A 17,578-nucleotide genomic window follows, 5' to 3' on the forward strand; every position below is an offset into this window, starting at 1 on the left:
CTGTGGATTTGTTTCTCTAAAGTACCCAGACTAACACAGGGGGGGGGCGGGATGAGGAGCTGTTGCCAGGGGCTAAAAAAACTATCATGTATGTAATTCTTGGTTTCACCTCACTTTTTCACCACCCCTGCCAGACATGCAGAATGTCAAGGTCACCTCAAAGCCTTCATGTAGAACAAGTCTGTCAATACTAACCTGACAGTATTTCATTATTATGATCCTGTAAGCAAAATGCACTGATGAATTATAGTCTGTGATATATTAAATATCTAGACACATAAGACATAATGCCCTATTAAAATCTGTAAGTCTCCAAAACTTCAAAGAAAAATTTTGTGGCAAAAGTGAAAATAAGTTTTAATGTGTCCACTTGGACAAGAATTTGTGTCTACATGTGTGTGGGCGTATGCAGGTATTTGTGTTGCTTGGAGATGAAGGCAGAAGGTAAGTAGCAGGCAATTACTACTACCTATTCATCATATCTCATTAATTTCTATTTATAAGACTGCTAGAAAACAATTTTATAGGAAGACAGTTTCCTACCTCACTTTTAGCCTCTGAGTTGATAAGACTCTACCACTTACTGTGCTTCAGTTTCCTCAGCTCTAAACTGGGGACACTAAGAATATCTAATTTATAAGGTTGTTATAATTTTCAGTAAGTTAACATATGTAAAGTGTTTGAAATAGGGCCTGGTATAGAGTAAGAACTACATAAAAGTTAATTACTATTACTATATTATTGCTAATAATATATAAAAATACACTCTACAATTTTTTAAAGATCATTTTAATGGGCTCTTCCAGCTCTTATAATAATCCACACATCAACTGTATGAAGCATATCTGTACACGTGTTGCCACAATACAAATATTTTTAAAGTCAATATTTAAGTAAATACTTTATTTCAATACTGACTAACTCAAAAACTTCAATGGGAATTTCATTATGACAAATCAGTAAAATAGAAGAAATAGACCATGAGCTCTTATTTTAATTACCACTTAAAACTCTTACAGTGTTAGTACTGTGTGTCAGATACTAATATTCAAAGCTCTTCACAAATATTTATTTCATCTATTCTTCTTTTCAATAACCAGTAGAAACTATTATGATTCCCACTTTACAAGGGAAGAAACTGAGACCATCTGCTCTTTTGTAGCCACTACACTGTGTTGGATCTGATATATTCACTTTTCAGAAGCACAGACAATTAAACCTGAAAGTAACTAAATCTCTCCATTTCAATCTGCCCATGCACGGATCAGAACTCTCAGGGAGCTTCAGTGATCTGGGGCAAAAGGGACAATTAACATATGCTCCGGAATTACTATAACTTATGATAAATCCTGTTTCATATTTACATTTTACAGATTAATCATAGTATTTTCTTTTCCACCGGTTCAAACTTCTTTGCTTATGATGATCTTTAGATGAAACAAAATATATGAATGGTCTTGCACATAGGAGACCTATTTTTTAAAATCATCTTTTCCTTTTTTCTTGGGCCCATTACCAATAAGCATAACTAGCACCAGGTACAACTCTGCATTAAAAGCACTCCTCGTGGATTACTTTATATTGGAAGAGCCTAAGGCTCGGAGAGCCTCTGGGGGTTGATATTAATATCCAAGCACTGACCGGGGATGGGACTACCCTTGCTAACGTTCATCATACATGGTTGTAAAGTAGATTGTTACAGATGCAGTTAGGTTAAAATACAGATGCAGTTGGCATCCCATCATTTGATCGCCCTTATGACCCATTTAAGTTTGTTCTAGTTTTTCATTTTTTCCGCTTTCTTTACTATTGAGGTTTTTATGTTTTACTTTGCTATGCTTGTTAGTTTTTTGTTTGTTAATGTTTTTCTGTGTATGAAATCCAGGATAAGTAAATCTATAGAGAGAATAACTAGATTACAAAGGAGGTTGATGGGAAATGGGGAGCTAATAGTGATGAGAAAACCTTCTTCAACGGTTGTGGTGACGGTCGCATAACGTTATTCTCTTGATGTGCCTGGACTAGTGAACTGTATGATATGTGAATTATAGGCAATAAACTGTTGAAAACTGATGAAATAATAATAATTTATAAATTATCAAGGGTTCATGAGTGAGGGGGGCAGGTAGGGAGGGGGAAATGAGGAGCTGATACCAAGGGCTCAAGTAGAAAGCAAATGTTTCGAGAATGATGAGGGCAATAAATGCACAAATGTGCTTGACACCAAAAAAAAAAAAAAGAAAAAAATTAAGTCCATGTACTGACTAGTATGTACAAGTGCGTCCAAAACCATAAAACATTTTATTAAACAAAAATATCAAAATGTGATGCTATTGCTTCTCAATTTCTGAAGGTGATATTTTCATTCCTCTAACCCTTCCTAGGAGAATTCTGTGCTCTTGGCAGTTTTGATATTCTTGAGGAAGATCAAATCATGTTCCTTTTAAGTGTTCTTTGAATTTGGGGAACAAAAACCAGCCTAAGGAAGTCAAGATTGGGGCAGGAGAGTAGATGGCATGAGCTTTCCCAAAGAAAATCTAATGGGACCACCCTTGCTACTCTTCACGAATGAGCAGGTACCTGGTTGTGATTGGGGAAAAATGCTTCCGTGCAACTCTTTGTCTCACTAACGGAGTTTTCTATTTTCTTTTCAACTTCATAATAAAACCCCACGATCATTCTGTATGGCCTTTGGGAAAATCCACCAAGACAACGGCCTTGGAATCCCCCAAAAGTCACACCCTACTGAGCTGATCTCTCTGCCTTACTTTAACTGGCCCAGCAGAGTCCCTTGGAGGCCCCTGTTTAGAGTGAGCTGTTTTCCCCTTGAAGGTACCCTGGTGAAACTAATACAAGTGTATTACTGAGACGTCTAGTCTGCAGCCATTCACCAATCCCAGCGACACGTTTAAATACGTTTTGTTTGGAATAACCCATGTATGTAAAAACTAAAACCTTAGTAGCAATACTTTTTTAATCTTACTCTCCTACATATAAGAATGGATATGGTTGTGTCCAAAAAGAACTTACCTATATTTAACCCCATCCTCAGTCTGCAATCCATACACTCATGGATCAGTTTCAGGATGACACAAAGTCTTATTGTTTATGCACGCTGAGGCTGACAAGTTGTTATCATCCAGGCATAAAAATATCCTTTTTCATTTGCATGAAGCATAATATATTTACATTTACCATTACTAAAGAATATAGACACATATAGCAATATATATGTTCAATTACCCTTATTAATTTATCTAAATTCAAATCAGCAAACTAGAAAAATATCAAATATATATTAGTAAATGATAGAGAATTAATATCTTTAATTATAGAGAAAGCATAATGATGTGAGTTGAAAATTTTTAGAAACTCAGCTGTTAATCAAAAGGTTGGTAGCTTAAATTCATTCAGCGGCTCCAAGGGAGAAAGAAAAGGCAAACTGCTTCATAAAGATTGCAGCCAACAAAACCCTGTAGGGCAGTTCTACTGTGCACACAGGATCACTGGAGCCAAAACTGGACTCAACAGGAACCAATAACAAAGTGACTTGTCCTCCGAAAACATAAGGTTTAATATCATTGATTTGTTCAGAACAGTGCCAAGATTGACAGATAACAAAGCATCCCTCATTTGGAAGATTCATCAAACAACACCGTATGGTCTAGAAACTTCAGGGCATGTATTAACAAACCTGCATGTAAACATATCCAATCACATATGACAAAAAATAATGAAACATCTCTGTAATTCCATGCCTTTTTATACAACAAATCAAAAAATCAACCTGAAGTGCTGCCGGCTTCCTCAAAATCAATATTTCCCAGGTGCAGGACACCAGCTACTACGCGAAACAGATCAAGCTTTTCTTCATCACCCAAACCGATCTTCTTCATGGCTGTGCACATCCGAATGAAATCCCCATGGTCGTCCAGCAGAGGGTCTTTCAAGGCGCCTGCCTTAAGATGCTACCACACAAAAAGTCACCTGTTAACTTGTTCATATGACTTAAGTAAAATAGACTTCCAGTGCACTATATAGCACATGCAAAACGAAAAATTTTCTATGGCAAAAAATGTACTATTCAAAATAACATTCAAAAGGTGAATGACCAAGTAAGTATTATGAGGTTTCCCTACATTATTTCTTACAACTGTATGTGAATCCACAACTGTCTCAATAAAAATTTCAGTTAAAAAAATCATTATAATTTTAACCCTAAGATATTATAATACTAAGCTATTACATACAGATATAAACTGAGTGGGATTAAAAAAGAATATCATCAGATAAAGCAGCACGAATCCACAGAACAAAAAAAAATGCGGTAAAACAATTGTAATATAAATTTATTTACATTAGACACTCAGCATTGCATTGCCTTCAGGTTAATTGTTATCAGCTGCACCAATAAACACAGGCTGATAGTAGAGGGCTCACAGAATGTTTGAAGACTGAGAATAATTTTTTAAAATATTTCTGTACGTATGAATAAGCATTTTGCTTATTTCAAGGATAATGTATGCATTCTATTTTGTTGTACATAAGGTTACTATAGATCAGAGCTGACCCAAAGTTACAAAATGTAACTGACCCAAAGTTACAAAATTATAATGACTGAAAGCATTTCAGAAAATTAATAGCATGGAGGGTTTGTACTTCTTCCTGAAAGGACATATTCAAAGTATGCATTTGTTGAACTTGTAGCAAACTTGGGAAAAGAGAAGAAGGCAGTCAAATCTACAAAAACTAGAAAGAGGAACATATAAGTTACTGGATACAAGGTGAAACTAGGAATCTTCCAGAATTTCTGAATGAAGCAGTACAGTTAAACATTAGATAACAAAGTCAACTGGCCATCAAGAACCTTACAGGAAAATTTTCAAAAAACAAAACGGCTTCCCATTTGAAGTGGTAATTGTCTTTCTGCAATATTTCCATATTTTTAATGTTCAATTATGCTTGTTCAAAATTTCTGGAAAATATCTAGGTAGTGAAATTCAATCTCATTCTGCACAGAAGCAAAGGAAACAAGCACATGCAGCCAGCATTAAAAGAAAGGACATCATATGCAGAATTTTTAGTCTCCCGATTGAATGCTTCATTAAAATTGTTTAAATCAAATGTAATAAACACATTGCTATTGTGAAGACTAAGAATACTGCATTCTCTCAAGAAGGATATAGTTTTAAAACATTCTAAGAAAATTAGGGGAAAAAATTCTAATTATTCAAAATGATCACCTCATCCTCCTGATAAAGAAGACATAAAAAGTAATTTAGAGATATTAATCCACCGCTCATGTATGTACATGTAAGCAAACAGTAATGTGATTACTAACAGACAAGTATGCTGACTCAAGAATCAAACAACCACATTTTCTTCTTTGCCGAGGAAGCTCTGGTTTTGTTTCCACTCTACTCAGTTTCTCCCAGGTCAAAATATCAAATGTATATTACTATTTTTTCCTTTAGGGTAGCTGCAATATCCCACTAAGGAATGTGTCCATTATCTTAAAATAAGAGAATACAGCTTGTATATTATCAGGGTACTTTATAAAGCCTTATCAAGGCAAAGGAGGATTCCATAATAAGTATTAATGCTACTTCTTAAAGTGCCAACCATGGCTAAAACATAAAATTTGTGATTTACAGCTCAGAAATATGTGTCTAACATGATATATAAAACAGGCACATAAAAATCTAACTTAAGAAAAAAAAATCTAACTTAAGACTCATCTGCATAGAACTCAAAATAATGGGAATTTGCATTTACTTTCTATTCTTCTCTATGACTACATTCAATTTAAGGATTCAAAAATAACTGACTCATAGATCCAACAGTATTATCAACCAACTGGAATAAAACTTGTTCAAATAAATATTTGACATAAAAATTTTGATAGAATTAACAAAGATAATATTAACTAGTATCTATAATAAATCCCTATTCATCATTTCATAATTCAAAAACCTTGGACATAAAACTTAATACAGCTTAATACTTAAGTACACTGAATAGAAAATTATAAGTGATCATGGATTTTAAATTAATGATTTAATGTCTTATAAATGACACTTAAAAGTATAATTGTACCCAATTACTCTTAGAAATAGTATAATTTAATGAAATCAACATACAACACTTTTCATAAAGACATTACATAAATATGATGCTCTGAAGATAAACACAGTAATTTATAAGCAAGAATGTTTACGCAGTTTATTATGTACTTCATGGCTTCAACCTTGATGTAGACAATACATTGTAAAACATGTATTTGATAATTCTGTACATAGCTATATAGGAAGGGGCTTCAAAAAGTTCATTTTAAAATTCCATTATCTTTTTATTTTTTTCATAAACTCTTTCATCTCCTAGTAGTCTATATCCCAAATGGGTATACCATGTTAGAGCAAGTTTCAAAAGTGCTGAAAGACAGTGATTCTTTGACAATTCAATATGATCACACTTGAAAAGAATATGCAGAGTAGCCTAACCTCTCCAAACCTGCTGGTTCCACAGGTACCAAGAAAGGCACTGAGTGTTGAACTGTCAGAGATAATGAGATGAATACTTAATTTTTTTGTGCCCTTTTTTTAAGGCATTAGGCAAAAAGTACAATACATTATTTGGGCTCCAAAATAATTAATATATCTTTCAACATGGCAAATTCGCAATGAATATTTTAACAAAAAATAAGTCTACTGTACCTCAGGACTTTTGCGGTTCTGTAAAATCTGTTTGTCAGTTTCTTTGTTAGCAAAATATCTAGTGCAGCCTCGGTTTAAATACTATGACAAAGAAATAAATAATATAATTTAGAAATATAATCCATAGGAAAATAATACAGGAAAAACAACTTGTTAAATAGGCTAGCCATAAAGAACTTCAAAATAAAACCAAGTATTGCTCTCTCAACTAAAATTAATACTGGGATATAACAGTTTATTCTTTCTAATCAAACCAGAGATCTTGAACATCTCTCTCTCTGAAAGATTAAATTATTAAAAATCAATTCCACAAAAGTTTCCTATTTTTAAAGATACCAAGTATCTATTTTTAAAGATACTAAGTATCTGTTTTAAAATACAGTTCATAAATACTACAGATAATAATGAAAACTGCCATTTAACTTAATGATTCACAAACAAGGACCTTCATTGTGGTTTAATATTTTCAATAATATTTAAATTCTGAATAAATAAGAAATTGTAACCTTCAGTTTCTGAAGTCAGAGGGGAGACCCTCTGACTTAGAGTCAGTTATTTAAAATATATCTTTCATATTTACTGATAGCTAAAATTAGAGACACAAACATTACAATACTTCCTTTATTGGGCCTTTTTAAATTAAAATAACACATTCGGCTTTTCTTATTTCAATGATTTACTTTGCTGCCCAGAAGTATTTAAAGGACAAAAAATTTTAAAACACAGAACAAGAGGATCAACTGAGAAGAAAATCACATATCGGCTCTCTTCAAAGAGAACAGACATCCACATTTGCTGGGCTAGATCAGTCAAGATGAAGATGGAAAATTTTAAAAGACAACCTAGCTTTTCATTAACCATGTCTGTGGTCAGCCTGCATCACGGTACGACTTGTGAAATTAAGTACACCAAAAATCAAATAAACGCCAAGAAAACTTTATAGCAGAGTTTAAATAATTTGGGTATAAATAAATAATATAGAAAATCCCCCATTATAATGAAATATTAAATTGCAATGAAATTAGACAATGATATGCAAAATGATTCCTCCTACCCCTAGAATCTTTGTTAGGGCGGGAGGAGCAGGAGAGGGAGGATAATAATGGTAAAGCATTGTCAATTGACTATTTCAAAAATAGTTCTTTTTAGTAGGATAACAGTAGCTTAAACATGTAAAGCCAAAGCAAATATTTCTTTGCTAGCAAGTGTCTTAAACCATCCCCCACCACCACCTCCAACCCCAACGATTCTTTGAATACTTGGCTTTTGTTTTCTTCAACTTTTATGTAACTAGAAAAGTTGTAAGTATTCCTATCATCCATTCCCTTTCTATTCAGGCTTTCTTTACATCCAAGAATCTTCACATGCCTACACGGCACCCTGGTGGTGTAGTGGTGACAAGTTGGGCTGCTAACCACAAAGTCAGCAGTTCAAAACCACCAGCAAGATGAGACTTTCTATTCCTATAACGATGTGCAGCCTTTGAAAGTCACAGGGGCAGTTCTACTTCCCCCTAGAGGGTCACACGAGCCAGGATCCGCTCAATGGCAGGAGTTTGGTTTGTTTAATTTACATGGGGGATGCTTCCTTAATACCTGGGCAAAGATATGTGAGAAGTTTAGATAACAGAAACAGTCAAACCTTTTGTCTAAAATACATGTGCGGTTACTACATATGTTTTCAAATGTGTTTCAAATACAAGTGTTCTCTTTATTTAGTCAATACGGAGGACAATTATTTACTAATTTGGAAAGAGTGATGCACACAAAACAAAAATAATCAACTCTACTGTCGTGTTTTTTTCACAATTTGATCTGTATGTTATCAGTGGGGGGCCTAAACTAAAGTGAAGGAAAATCCGATGAAATTACCTACACTCCTTCAAGTGACTTTAATGCAGAACTATTTGGGGGGAGGAGGTAGGATCAGGATATGTAGATGCATGCATCTGCAAGAAATATCCAAGATAGAAGCTGTACATTTAAGTGACCATCGGCCAGACTCTCCTATAAGATAGAAAATTCGGCCTTCTGGAAGGTCCTGCCTGCCAAAGGTTTTCAGAAACTGCCCTCTTAGGATGCCTGGCACTGGCACAAACGTCCACATAAACACAGACACTGAGAACTATGCCCCCAAGCTCCACGGAGAAAGAAAGGCCAGATGACGTACATCACTTTATCAGCAGCTCTGTGCTGACAAAGCCACACCACCAACATTCCATTTCATTCGATTCACAGCAATTTGTATTCCTTTTCTAAAATTCATATGGAACTTTCTCTGACTACATTACAAATCATTGAATTAAGGGGTGAATTGTATCAGAGCGGAACTATATGTCAATAAAGCTGTTTAAAAGGGGGCGGGGACAGAAATGCACATAGGGCTTGCCTGGGTCCTCACTGGCACCACTAGAACCTCTGCAATTGAACCATGCTATGTGAAGAAAAAAACAACAATCTGGTTTTTATTTTTTCAAAAGGGGGTGCCCTGGTGACGCAGTGGTTAAAACGTACAGCTGCTAACCAAAAGATCTGCAGTTGGAGCCCGCCGCTACTCTGCAGGAGAAAGGCCTGTAGAAAGACGAGGCAGCCGCTTCCATAGAGATGTACAGTCTTGGAGACCTAGGAGGCAGTTTTGCTCTGTCCTATAAGGACGCTATGAGTCAGAATCAACTCAAATGCAGGGAGTATTTGTAAAATACAGATTTAAAAATCATAGCACCAAAACGCATCCTCTATTTCCAAAAAATAATACAAGCATTTACTTTTTTTTAAATCATTTTATTGGGGGCTCGCACAATTCTTATCACAATCCATACATCCATCCATTGTGTCAAGCACAATATGTACACTGTTGAGAATCATCATTCTCAAAACATTTGCCTTATACTTGAGCCCTTAATATCGGCTGCTCGTTTTACCCCTCCCTCCCCACTCTCTCCACTCCCCCCTCCCTCATGAACCCTTAATAATTCATAAATTATTATCATTTTGTCACATGTTATACTGTCTGATGTCCCCCCCCCTTCTCTGCTTTCTATCCCCCAGGGAGGAGGCTACACATAGACTCTTGTAATCGGTTTACCCTTTCTACCCCACATTCCCTCCAACTTCGAGGCATCGCCACTCTCAACACTGGTCCTGAAGGAGTTATCTGTCCCGATTCCCTGTGTTTCCAGTTTCTATCTGTACCAATGTACATCCTCTGATCTAGCCAGATTTGTAAGGTAGAACTGGGATTATGATAGTGGAGGGGAGGAAGCATTTAGGAACTAGAGGAAAGTTGTATGTTTCATCGTTGGTACACTGCACCCTGACTGGGTCGTCTCCTCCCTGGGACCCTTCCGTATGGGGGTGTCCAGTTGCCTACCGATGGGTTTTGGGTCTCCACTCTGCACTCACCCACATTTACAATGACATGATTTTTTGTTCCTTGATGCTTGATACCTGATCCCTTCGACAGCTTGTGGTCAGACAGGTTGGTGTGCTTCTTCCATGTGGGCTTTAATGCTTCTCGGCTAGATGGCTGCTTGTTTATCTTCAAGCCTTTAAGACCCCAGATGCTGTATCTATTGATAGCCTGGCACCATCAGCTTTCTTCACCACATTTGCTTATGCACACGCTTGTCTTCAGTGATTATATCAGGAAGGTGGGCACCCACTGATATGGTGTTTAGTTCTTTGATGTCTGATAACTGGTCTCTTCTACCCCTCGTGGTCAGACAGGCTGGTGTGCTTTTTCCATGTGGGCTTTGATGCTTCTCAGCTAGATGACCGCTTGTTTATCTTCATGCCTTTAAGACCGCAGAAATTATATCTTTTGATAGCCAGTCACCATCAGCTTTCTTCACCACATTTGCTTATGCACACATTTTTCTTCAGCAATCATGTCGGGAAGGTGTGCATCCTGGAGTGCCAATTTAATAGAACGTGTTCTTGCACTAAGCAAGTGCTTGAGTGGACAAGCCATTTACTTTAAATTTAGTGAGATCTAAAAGCAAGATGTAGAAGGGCAATCTAAACGACCTCCAAAGAGATGGACTGACACAGTCCCTGCAACAATGGACTCAAACATTACTATGACTGTGAGCATGGCACACGACCAGAGAGTGGCTCCCTCTGTTGGGGGCAGAGTTGCGATGAGTCAGAACCAACTGAACAGCAACTAGCAGCAACCAAAGAATGGTGCATTTTAAAACACTACGTTTACATTTTCTGAATACATATTAGAAGAAACTGTTGAAATACTGAGAGGAGTTGGGCTGCAAAAACTCACCACATAAACTCTCTGCCTTTGAGTCAATGCTTCTCAAAGTGACCCCCTGTGGATTTCTGAGGCTAACTGTTCATGGGAGGAGAAAGCCAAGTCTTTCTCTCTCAGAACTGCTAGTGGTTTAGAACTGCCAATCATGCAGATCACAGTCCAGTGTGTAACCACTATACCACCAGTGCTACATGTTATAAACAGAGGGAGTAATAATTAAACGCACTCATGTGTGTTCTAATTCTAATTTGGATGATTCTCATTTAAATAGGAATATCAAAATCCCTGGTTGTATTGTGTGCAAAACTGACAGATTGAAGTACTAACCTACCATGTCCCAACCTGTGGAAATTTGGAAATAAGGTCCTGGCCGACATACAACTAGCTTTGTTAAGAACAGGTCATTAGGGTGGGCCCTAATCTCTATAACTCAAGTCCTTATAAAAAGAGAAGGGACACAAATGGAAGAAAGGTATGTGAAAGAGGAGACAAGTACTGAAGCTATACTTCCACAGTCAAAGGTATGTCTAAAGCTAACAGAAACCCAAAAATCAAAGAAAGGATTTTTCCCCAGAACTTTTAGAATATAGCCCTGCTATCATTCTCAATTCAAAGTCCTAGCCTCCACAACTGTGAGACAATGAATTGCTGTTGTTTAAAAGCCATATACCCAATGGACCTCCACTCAAGTACTTACTCAATGCAAGAACACTTCGTTCTATTAAATTGGCATTCCATGATGCACACCTTCCCAACACAATCGCTGAAGACAAAGGTGTGCATAAGCAAATGTGGTGAAGAAAGCTGATGGTGCCCAGCTATCAAAAGATATAGCATCTGGAGACTTAAAGGCTTGCAGGTAAACAAGCAGTCATCTAGCTCAGAAGCATCAAAGCCCACATGGAAAAAGCACACCAGCCTGTGTGACCATGCGGTGTCAAAGGGATCAGGTATCAGGCATCAAAGAACAAAAAATCCTATCATTGTAAATGAGGGTGAGTGTAGAGTGAAGACCCAAAGCCCATCTGTAGGCAACTGGACACCCCCTTACTGAAAGGTTGTGGGAGGAGACGACCCAGTCAGGGTGCAGTGCACCAACGATGAAACATACAACTTTCCTCTAGTTCTTTAATGCTTCGTAACCACCACCACCACCACCACCACCCCCGCCCCGCACTATCACGATCCCAATTCTACCTTACAAATATGGCTAGACTAGAGGATGTACATTGGCACAGATAGGAACTGGAAACACAGGGAATTCAGGACAGATGATCCCTTCGGGGCCAGTGGTGAGAGTGGCGATACCGAGAGGGTAGAGGGAAGGTGGGTTAGAAAGGAGGAACTGATTACAAGGATCTACATATAACCTCTTCCCTGGGAGATGGACAACAGAAAAGTGGGTGAAGGAAGACGTCAGACAGTGTAAAATATGACAAAATAATACTAATTTATGAATTATCAAGGGTTCATGAGGGAGGGACAAGTGGGGAGGAACGGGGAAAATGAGGAGCTGATATTAAGGGCTCAAGTAGAAAGCACATGTTTTGAGAATGATGATGGCAACAAATGTATAAATGTGCTTGACACAATGGATGTATGTATGGATTATGATAAGAATTGTATGAGCCCCCAATAAAATGATAAAAAAAAAAAAGCCACGTACCCAAATGAATTCAAGTAGATTCCAATTCAGAGTGACCCTACAGGGCAGAGTAGAACTGCCTCTTTTGGTTTCCAAAGCTATAAATCCTACCTGGAGCAGAAGCCTCATCTTTTTCCCTCAGAGTGGCTAGTGGATGTGAAATGCTGACTTGCAGTAAGGAGCCCAACATGTATCCTACACCACCACCAAAGTTTGTGATAACTTGTGACATGCATGCAGCAGCTCTGAGAAACTAATTCACCTGGGTAGCTTGATTCAAACTGCATTCCTTACCCTCATCTATGATTCCCATAACAATCACCAGTTCCAGAGTCAATTCCAACTCAGGGAGATCCCATGTGCGTCAGACAGAAGAAAACTGTGGTCCAGTGGGCAGGTTATCAATGGCTGATGTTTTGGAAGCAGATTGCCAGGCCTTTCTTCTGAAGCACCTCCATCCTTTGAGTTAGCAGTCAAGCACATTTGTACCACCCAAGGACTCCATGGACCCTCTCACAGGGACACTCTTTCTAGCTGAGAATCTGTAATTTATGCTCACCATACTGCCAACATTCTTACAAGTCGACTCTTTTGGCTCATGTGATACTCAGCATTCCACATAAACTTTTGTCCTTGGGCAACTCTGCCTCGGTTCACCCATTTCATCTTCAGAGTCTGGATTCTGGCACTTGCTTCTCTATGTTATGCAATCTCCTTGGGCAATCTCATCTACACCCTGTCATAGTTTTAACTATCACAAGAAGACTGACACTATCCAAGCCTGCATCTCTAGCACTGATAATGGCCTTCAAGTTATAGTATACCCAATTGTCTTCCAGATATTTGCACTTAGATGATTCCAACTGAACTCGCCCTGTATGCCTGACCTTCAGTCTGGCCTGACCTTCGACCTGGCCCCAATAACAGTATTTACATCTACCCGGAAACTGAATCAAAAATTGAAAAACTATTTCAGACTTGTGCTTCTCATATCATATTACATGTCCACAATCTATGCATTTCCCTCCTAGTAGTTTGTGCATCCCTCTTCTGTTACTTGCCATTGGTGACTTAACTCAGGCACTTGAAAACTATCCAAAGCAGCCACAGTCAAAATCCTCAGTGTTACAGAGAGAAGTGGTTTCCACGGGGTTTCCAAGGCTGTGCTTTCGGACACACGTCTTCAGGCATGTCTTCCAACCCCTTTTCATTAACAGTCAAATGCTCAGCCATATCTGCCACCCAAGGGCTCCTATTTAGATACTTAGTACCTCTCGCTTCATCTATTGCTTCATTATAGGTTCCTAATCATTCCACCTCTGGTTTTAATTTCTACCCACCTCCTGGATCTCTATCTCTTTATATGACACTTTAATGCCAGAGTAAAGCATAGTTCTGATATATCCTATTCTACCTGAATAGTCCTTCACCAGTTTATTAACCACACAAGTAAAACCAAACTCACCAGTCTTACCTCCCACCACTTTCTGCCTTTCCCTTTAAGTCTTTCCTGCCCTCGGTTCATGCTTTTCCATCGACCAGAAATATCTATCTCTTACCTAGCTTATACCCCCCTCCAATATGCCTTCCTAAAACTCCCAGCCTGCCACAGCAGTCTATGCATATCTCATTATTATCATTCAGCATTTTATATGTTAGTCAATGTATGCATGTGTGTTTCCCACCACAGTCGATGTTGCTCGAGAGCAGGAATAGTGTCTTCTTTTTTTTGTTTGTACCCCTGGCACAATGCAATAAATACTGCTGGGCAAGCAATAAATATTTGGCATTGACTGAATTAAGAAAGGCAATCATATGTCCTTTATTAATATTAATTCACAGGCCAAACTGTTTTTACAGATAAGTCAAAGGTAATGTTAAAGCTAGCATAACAAAACTATTATAAATTTCTAATTAAGTTTAAATTAATAAGAAGTTTAACATCTATCCTTTTACTGATCCCATTACATACCTCATCTTATTGTGTTATGAACTCAGTTGTAAATTTCAAGAGATCTACCAAGTATAGCTGTCATTCTATCACATTACACTTTATTTAATGAAGGCTACATATAAACAGTTAACTAAGTCACACCAGAACAAGTTTTAGGACTAAAGGCAATTCAATCTGCATCAGTTGTATAAAATTTCTTCTCAAGAAACCTACCCGAAAATTATCTGGGGAGCTCAAATGAAGTTTTTCCCTAATGTCTTCAGAAGCACCAGCACACAGCCTATAAAAGATATGGTAATTCCTTTCCTCTTTGCCTTGAACACAGATCCTAGATTTCTCTAGAAGATAATGTGAAACAAATCCTCCAACAACTGAACTCTGAAACCAAAAGAGAGAAAACATAGGTTTGCATTTAAAGTCTTAAAGCAAATTTATCAATGCTAGATTATTTGTCTTCTCTAACAGATGACTATTAAAGAGATTGCAATGGTTATCAAATAATGGAGGATATTATAACTAAATGAATTTTTAAATTATATTTTAATTTAATTTAATTGAAGTCATTCTGTCACTTCAAATATCCACATTAAAAGCTTTGAGGACCAGTAGAATCACATTGGTTTTGCACCACAGCTTGATTCAGGTTCAGCTGGAATGACTTACAAGAAAAATATCTCAAGGTTATAGTCAACGCTAAAGTCAGATCTGATATTTGGATTATAAATTATGAAAGGAGCTTGGAGATTATTTCTTCAAATTAAGTAAACAGATATAGTCCCCAAATTATTTAAAGTAGAAGAGAAACTCATGATTCACTGAGTCCAAGGTCAGTTCTAACTCAAATTTACCAAGAAACAATGGGAAAATCAACAATTTCATCGATTTCTCTATTTATCATAAAAACTCTGCAAATATGCCCCCTAAACTCACTCACACTTACCTTTTCATTGAAATGTATTTCCACAAATTTTCCAAATCGACTGCTATTGTTGTTTCGAACAGTCTTTGCATTTCCAAAGGCTTCTAAGAGTGGATTGGCTGTTAAAATAGTCCATCAAAAAATTAATGTAAAGGAAAATTATGAAATAGCACAAAGAGTATGATTCCATTTTCTAGACAGACAAAAAAAGAGAAGCCCTAATATAAGGTGACCAGATTTAAAGCCAGACATCACTGACCTGGGAGGGGGTTAGTTCTTGATTAAAAATTTGGTCTATATGGACCAAATAGACCATTCCCTAGCTTGTCATGCATTCTTTCCAAAAATCGGGACAGTCCGTCCCACCAAAAGCAGGACGTCTGGTCACCTTACCCTAATAAGTACATTAACAAGGAGAAATCCACATATAACGTCAAGGCTGACAAACTTTTATTTCTGTACTATGTTGCTGTTATTGTTAGGTGCCATACCAAGTGAATTCCATACAACAGAGGGAAATTTTCCAAAAGGTTTTCTTGGCTATGATTTTTACCTAAAGTAGACTGAGGTATGTTCAGGCACTATTCAAAGTGAAAAGCCAAAGCCACGCTCACTGTCATCAAGTTGATTCTGATTCATAGAAAGCCCATAACACAGAGTAGAATTGCTCCATAGGCTTTCCTAGGCTATAAACCTTTCGGAGCTGAGAGCCTCACCTTTCTCCTGCAGAATGGCTAGGTAGGTTTGAACAGCCACCTTTATGATTAACAGCCCAATGCTTACCCTGCTGGGCCACCAGGGTTCCAAATTCAAAGCAACAGAGATAGGAAGATTAGTAGGATACGATCCAGGGCTTCTGCTCATAAGGAGCTCAGTCTGAGAAAGGTGTAACCAGAGCACTAGCTGAGAGCGCATGCAATCCCAGGAGTAAGGATGGTGTCGCTATCATTAGGTAACAGACGTTTTTTGTTGGTGGTGGTTTTTCTGGGGGCGGAGAGGTTGTTGTTGTTGTTTAGGTAACAGATTTTACACATATAAGTCTAGGCTGAGTTTTATAGGAAGAGCAGGAATTTGCAAAGTAGGAAAAGGGAAATAGATTTTAAAAAGAATAGCATTTAGATTGTCAGAGACCATAAAAAGGATCTTGAGGATATATCTAATTCTCAAGTGAGTTTGCACATCAAGTATATGAATCCTTTTTTGAGTTAAACCACCATTTGTTCTTCCTCATTTACCATGTTTATTCATTTCCAAAGAATGATTCCCTCACAGAAGTGTGCTTTAATACAGCAGGGAAGCAAAAAAGCCCACATGGAAGAGTTACACCAGGCTGTGTATCATGAGGTGCTGATGGGAAAAGAAATCAGAAGTTCAGAAACATGCAACCAACTAGATGTGGACGGGCAAGGATGCAAGAGACCCAAAACTCACCCACAAGGTAATTGGGGGCAGTGCCTCTCAGAAGGGCCACACAAAAAGGATAATAAATCCAGGGTGCAGTATCTCACTGATGAACTACATAATTATCTGTTAGTTCTTTAATATTTCCTCCCCTTACTATTACAGCTAGTATTTGTTTTACCTCATTAATCATGTTAGATTTGGGTATGTTCATTTGTATATTTAAGATTGTTCAGAAAGTCACAATAGATAACCATGCAGAAACAATAACAGAAGTAGTGGTTCCCTGAGGGCCTGGGAAGAGAGAGGAGGGGAAGGGAGTAAGGGGGAGCTGATAGCCTGGATGACTGTATAACTCTACTCAGTGGGATTGAACAACAGAATTGTATGTGAATGGATATACTGGGTTGTGTAAGATATGTCAATAAAACTGCTATTTTTAAAGCACTGGGGGAGTGCAGCGGAACAGCAGGGGAGGGGAGTAGCAAGATCCCCAGGGAATGATGAGGGTGGACACTGGGGACAGGGCATGGTGCCCCAACAGGCTAGACTGGAAAACACAAGCTTTTCTTTTTTGGTATATTTTAATTTGTTCTTTGTCAGTGGCGTAATGTTGTTGCTGTTTTGTTGTACATTGTTGCTTGGTTTTGCTCTGTCTTGTTTTTGTGCATGTTGTTGTCTCC

The 17,578-nt window shown here is 37.7% G+C and overlaps 1 protein-coding gene across 4 annotated transcripts in view; it reads right to left on the reverse strand.

Moving 5' to 3' along the window:
• The window catches only part of MYO6 (myosin VI), a 185,029-nt gene that overhangs the window by 65,055 nt on the left and 102,396 nt on the right, over positions 1–17,578 (reverse strand). For all 4 annotated transcript variants that reach the window (XM_030886766.2, XM_004696300.4, XM_030886763.2 and 1 more), the window contains exons 8-11: positions 15,516–15,613; positions 14,789–14,953; positions 6,714–6,794; positions 3,788–3,968 (exon numbers count right to left, since the gene is read on the reverse strand). In XM_030886766.2, coding sequence (XP_030742626.1) covers positions 3,788–3,968; positions 6,714–6,794; positions 14,789–14,953; positions 15,516–15,613 — 525 coding nt within the window. The remainder of the gene's footprint in view (positions 1–3,787; positions 3,969–6,713; positions 6,795–14,788; positions 14,954–15,515; positions 15,614–17,578) is intronic.

The sequence above is a fragment of the Echinops telfairi genome, unplaced genomic scaffold, assembly GCF_000313985.2.
Source record: "Echinops telfairi isolate 266 unplaced genomic scaffold, ASM31398v2 ScPeMD7_3533;HRSCAF=4204_0, whole genome shotgun sequence".
In the NCBI taxonomy this organism is placed as follows: domain Eukaryota; kingdom Metazoa; phylum Chordata; class Mammalia; order Afrosoricida; family Tenrecidae; genus Echinops; species Echinops telfairi.